At 42.0% G+C, this 6,000-nt stretch overlaps 1 protein-coding gene across 5 annotated transcripts in view; it reads left to right on the forward strand.

The window, feature by feature from the left end:
* Positions 1 to 3,493, forward strand: part of grid2 (glutamate receptor, ionotropic, delta 2) — a 398,219-nt gene extending 394,726 nt beyond the window's left edge. For 2 of the 5 annotated variants that reach the window (XR_011080200.1, XR_011080201.1), the window contains exon 17: positions 317 to 326. Coding sequence is in view for 2 of the 5 variants with exons in the window: in XM_068604768.1 (XP_068460869.1) it covers positions 317 to 769 (453 nt within the window). In the remaining 3 variants the exon portion in view is untranslated. Of the gene's footprint in view, positions 1 to 316 lie in introns of all 5 variants that reach the window. The other 3 variants (XR_011080199.1, XM_068604768.1, XM_068604769.1) reach the window with 3 other exon arrangements.
* Positions 3,494 to 6,000: the final 2,507 nt, after the last annotated feature.

Below are 6,000 nucleotides of genomic sequence, written 5' to 3' on the forward strand. Positions count from 1 at the left end.
CTATTTACACCTTCACTACTCCTTTACCTCCTCTCTCTCTTTTCTTTTCTCCCTCTCTCCACTATCGCCCACTTTCTTCGATCCTGTCCTTCTCTTTCTTCCTCCATTTCCTTCACCTCCATCCTTAAACACGGACCCCTGGATATCTCTCCTCTCTTCACCTCTTCTCATCCTTCGTTTCCAACGTCTTTGTTCCCACCGACTATTCTTCCCATTTGGCCTCCCTTCGCATTAACCCTTTCTTACCTTCTACCATTCCCCATCACCGCTTTCTCCTCTCCGCCCTACTCTTGCCCCTGCCCCTCCCCACTTGCAGGACGATAAGGAGATCGACCTGGAACACCTACACCGCCGGGTTAACAGCTTGTGCACCGAGGATGAGAGCCCCCACAAGCAGTTCTCCACCTCTTCCGTCGATTTAACACCCCTTGATATGGATGCGCTGCCTGCCGCGCGCCAGGCACTCGAGCAGATCAGCGACTTCCGCAACACCCACATAACCACCACCACCTTCATCCCCGAGCAGATCCAGACCCTCAGCCGCAGCCTATCTGCCAAAGCCGCTGCTGGATTTTCTGCTGGTTTCGGTAGCGGCGGCGTCCTCCAGGACCACCGGACTGGCGGGGTGGGCCCTTTCCGGCAGAGGGCCCCCAACGGTGGCTTCTTCCGCAGCCCCATCAAAACAATGTCCTCCATCCCCTACCAGCCCACAGGCCCAGGACCCAACTTTGGATATGGCAATGATCCAGACAGGGGCACCTCTATATGAGGGGTTGCTTCGGATATGGTTGGTTCAGGAGGAAGAGAAGAAGTCGGAGGAGGAGGAAGATGAGGAGGAGAAAGAAGAGGAGGAGGAGCAGAAGGAGGCAAGGTGGCTAGCGTCGGTCATGGGATGGTAGAACAAATACATTATGCCTAAGCTCAAAGTCAGAGGAAAGAGATGTGTAAATAGGAATCTTTATGTTTTCAGTTTCTGCTTGGGTGTTTCCAGGGGTGTCCATTTTGTATGTGAGAAGACGAAGGAGGTGGAGGTCTATTGGGCCGTTCCGTATCCTCCTGCAAGCCGTGCTGGGGAGGTGCGAACAGGGAAGGGGTGGTTTGAATCTTTGCTTTAGTGTTGTTCTTGTGATTGTTTGGGGGATTATTTTCGGGGGAAATGTGCGAAAGGGGACTTTTTTTTATTGCTTCTGTTTGACGAGATGAGGACCCCCTCATGTAACGGAGATCTGCTGAAATTACCTGACTAGTATTATCTCAACCCCACCTCGAAAGGGTTTACTTTATGCTAGCCTGACCACAGGAAACACGTCTATATTCCTGTGAGCTTCACGGCTGCCATTGGCGGATGACCGGTGGCCATTACACAACTTCAAGGGACCCACACTTTTCTTTTTTTTTATGGAGGCGTATATAGTAGTAGTTTTTGTCCATAGCCCTGGGAAAATAGACAACATCCCCTTGTAGTTTTGAAAAGGCTCCATCTCAGTCAATAGCAGAAGATTCCACATCTCCACTTCTACTCTGCCTTTTCACTTTGCGGAAGTCCATACTGATATTTTCTCTTCTCTGGTGTTGTTTCACCAACACATGGGGATGTACTTGTGTTCTGGGGTCTAAACGGCGGCCTGACTTAACCTAAGACTGAACACACGCTGACCCCATCACGGTGCATCCGTCTGGAAACTGAGGACTAACAAACTGCTGAAATGCCATCACAGTGCAACAATATGACACTGAGTCACCAGTGTGGTGCGTCGATCTTAAACTATTTCTGCCATTTTGGTGCATCACCTTGAAACGGTTTTCACCACTTTGATGCACATTAAAGACCCGTTGTCAACCCCACTGCACTGTACCAGTGCCCACAGACCTGTAAGTGATTGTATGTAGATCTGACCTTTTCTTTTCTCACCTGTACTGTGCTATCTGCTTTTCAAGTCAAGGTGGGATCCTCTACTCAGACTCTCAGAGGGATAGTAAAAGGGATGATACAAAAAAAATCAACCTCCAGAAGAAAAAAAAACCATAAAAGACAAGCCGAAAGACTTCAAAAAAGCTTATGCTTATTATATGTCTTTTATTGAATTTTGTTTTTGAAAAAAAAAAAAAGATTTTAATGCGTGGAATGTGTTTTGGTCAGGAAGTACTAAAAAAAATTACATTGTTCTGAGCTGTCTACTTGTTTCTTTCCCTCAGCCAACTTAGAAAAACTGCTAAATGAGTGCTGTAGTCTCTGGTTTTGCATCATTAAGTCATTCAAACTTTTACTTTTGATTTGTTTTGTTTTGCTTCATTATAGCACTGCCATAGTTTGGGTGTTTAAAAGATAAAAGCTCATTCTGTACGGTCATGTCCGAGTTCATCATCCACTCCTTATCAGGTTCAAATGGTGAAATGGTTGATTTTGCGTTGAGGAGAAGCCATTGCAACAGCATCCTTAGTACCTTATATGTCAACGAGCTCGCTGCTCCCTCCCAACTTCCAGTCCAACCCAAAACTCCACCGCGAACTGGAAACCTTTGACAGCAGCAAATCAGTGGCTGTGATTTCAGGTCACGGGAATGTCACGAAGAGTCAACGGCCATTGGAACCCAATTGCTGCCTTTTAACGAGACGAGTCCGAAATATACTTCTATTTCATATTTGTAATGTTAAGGGTACTGTTTATATAACTTGTTTTTTTTTAAGTGCCAATTAATTCAAATGAGACCATTGAGGTGCATTTTGGAATGGGGGACAATAAGAGCATTAAAGGAATATTTTGTGGATTGGGGCTCGGGCGGTAAAATGGAACCAAATCTTTTTCACTAACACTGTATTAATAATTGCTAATGTTAGTTGTTTAGAACAAGTTTTCAGTTTGTTATCTTTAAGAACTAAAACCGCAAAATGTTGTGCGTAGAGAACTCAGTCAAGCCACAGTGTTTTGAAGCAAGCATTCTTAGGCATTCTTTTCTTATATTAGGCTATTGAATGACAAATAGGACACAGACATTTAAAAGGTTTTATTTAGTATAAATGAAAGAGACATTATAAAAAAAAATGTATATTTTACATGTTGATGCTATTTTTGTTTAACAGAAGAAGAAGAGTATATCATGATGAGCTGTAGCGTTGAGTTTAGCAGTCACAATACTGCGTTTGGTTTTCCCTCGTTCTGCCCATGGTCAACATAAACACATGAACACAAACTCTTTGCTTTTCTCATGTCATCCTGAGTTCATTTTATTATTTGCTGGCTAAATAACAAACAGTGGCAAGTTGATTCAAAAGAAAGCATGCACAAACTTGCTCTTGCGCTATCTGTTAACATTTTTAATTTCATACATAGAACTACAGGATTTACTTGATAATTTTCAAAACTTTATGATGTACAGTATTTAATATAGGCCTATTTTGTTGTATGTGTTGCATATTATTCAAAAACTGAACAAACTGGGGCCTCTGTTACAAGTGGCAAAGCTTTCTGTGTATAATTTGTCTAATAAACAGGTTTTCTACAGTGGGATGGTATTTGTTGTTTTTGGTAACAAACCATACAGCCTCAAATGATGTTGTTGTTTCTCTCTTAGCTCTAAATGTCTGTACATTTCTTGAAACTCATTCGAAGATTGAGGCGCCTCACTAATCACCAACTTTTCATAAAAGTAATTTCATAGCTAATAACTGTTACAGCCAATTTCTTTTGGTGAACACATCTTCCTTTTCCATACAAAATGGCATTGTGTCTTTCCACAGCGTTCTGTTTTCAGGCTTGTCTTCTATCTAGTACAAATGATTTATACTTCTGCACTAGATAGCACTGATAAGTATGCATTCATCCATTTCAGTGCAGATTATCTCTTTCACACTCTTTTCTGTTAGAATCAACAAGTTATCGACATTTCATCAACACAGGATTGAGATGTAATTGTGTATGTGAAGTCAGAGAAGAATCCAGTCTTTAAAAACGAGCTGCTCAGCCCAGATAGCTGGCTAACTCACCATATTTGCTGTTTATATCGCTTCTAATTGGGATGAAGAAAACATATGTCGTATTTTAACATAAAATTATTTGATTGTGTTGAAATAAAACCCCCAAAATACACCGGGTCCAACAGACCCACAGCACTTGCTGAGTAACAAAAAATGAACACCGTGCAAGGGTTAAAGGTCATGATATGAACTTGGGAGAATTTCGATTGCCTCTCGCCGCTCTCAACATGGCTGGCCCCCAGCGCATGGGTTGGCAGCTCATAGCAGATGGTGGCGACAGTGCTAACGGGTAACGCGATATGACAAACGTGCCGATAGGGTTAACAGCGTGTACCTGAGCGGGAACAGGAGGGCAGGTGCTACGCTTCCACGATGACGCTATCGGTCAAGACTTTAACCTCCGTATGAGGTCAGTGCTGAGCGGCTGAGCTAACCAATGCTACAAGCAAGCGCTGCCGGCTCCTGTCAACAAAACAGTGTAGAAGACGAAACCAACTTTGTGCTCTGCGTGGGTGAACATTACTCCACTACATATATGTATTAGTGTGCCGCTATGTTCATTCTCTGCTCGTCTTATGTTGCTCCTTTAAGATTTGAACCTGTGATAATGGCTAACTAATGGTTTTGGGGGCTTTGTTAACGTGCATGTCACGGTGTAATTTTGACCTTTTAATTTTCAAAGAGCCAATTGATCCAGAACAAATACACCAGTAAAATTGATGGATGCAGGCAGGGTGTCAGTTAATAATGGATGAAAGAGGGTCCCATCCCTTGTAGTGCTTGGAGTTTCAAATTATTACATTGATTTAAAGGTGGGAACATTTTGTGGGGGGGGATGGGGAAAAAAATACAAATGCCAACCATAACATTTTTAAATAGCTTTTTGGTGATCTGAGATGATTTAATGTGTGGAAAAGAGTTTGAGTATGAGCTAAGCTATTGTGTCTTCCACTTCAAATGGGCTATCACTTCAAAGGCCTGTGTACTGCTGTTAACAGCTGGATAGACACACTGCTGAGGACGACTGCTGTCAAGTTCAATGAACCACTACATTGAGCACTGCACTGCTCCATTTTAACCAGTCGATGGCACTATTTAGTCCTCAGAGCTCCTTTATTTCAGACCGCATGCTTTATAACCAGATGAATATCAGATATTTCCCAAATTTATGAACATTTTGGAAGAAATTGATCTAAATAGAGGGTGCATTTAATTCCACTGGACACTGCTGAGTGACAACCACCTCGGCATCAAGATATACATCTTTTCAAGCCAGAGGAGAGATCTAAGTCAGCATCTTCACGTAGCCTCAGATATTGTCATGAAAAATCCTCTGTAATGTCTCCCACTGCAAAGTAAACGTGTACCTGAAGTTCTTGTGTTCTTCGTTGGTTTGGTGAAAGTTGATTTGCACTTTAATTGTTTAATTGTTAGGACACAAGCAACATTAAGTTTTTTCTTCTGTTTTTTTAAATATAGATGTCTTTAACAAAATACAACAATTACAATTAGTATCAGTAAAACAAACTGCATTGATAATGTTACCTACATATATGTATATTACTATAAGGAGTCAAATATAGGCCTATAGGTGTCTATTGAGCAACACTTAAAGCATCAACATGCAGTATTATAAAGTTTGCAGCTGCTGAGCAGATGTTAAGTTCAACATAGATTTGAATCCTGCTTATTTTCAAAGTGTATTTTACATGTCATGTACAATATAAAGTCACATGTACTACATCAGTATAAATGAGCGTTTCTTACAACATTTATATTCATAGTAACTTATCATACTCGACTTTTGCAGGTGTTTGTATGTCAAACTAAAGTTTGGAGACAATGCAGTCCCCTTGGTGTGGCTAATAGAGCTTCAAAACAAATGAATGTTTTAGCACCTCGTTAAAAACAATAGCGTGGATTTAGTGCGCTCAGGAGAGACTACAGTGGAGTTGTGAAGTCCCTGTGCGGCTCCCCTCACGTCGGTCTCGTGTCCGTCGCGCCCCTGTCTCCCGGGAGATGGGA

Source organism: Clinocottus analis, unplaced genomic scaffold (assembly GCF_023055335.1).
Source record: "Clinocottus analis isolate CAN_PGR_092001 unplaced genomic scaffold, fCliAna1.0.p SCAF_7, whole genome shotgun sequence".
Taxonomy (NCBI): Eukaryota; Metazoa; Chordata; class Actinopteri; order Perciformes; family Cottidae; genus Clinocottus; species Clinocottus analis.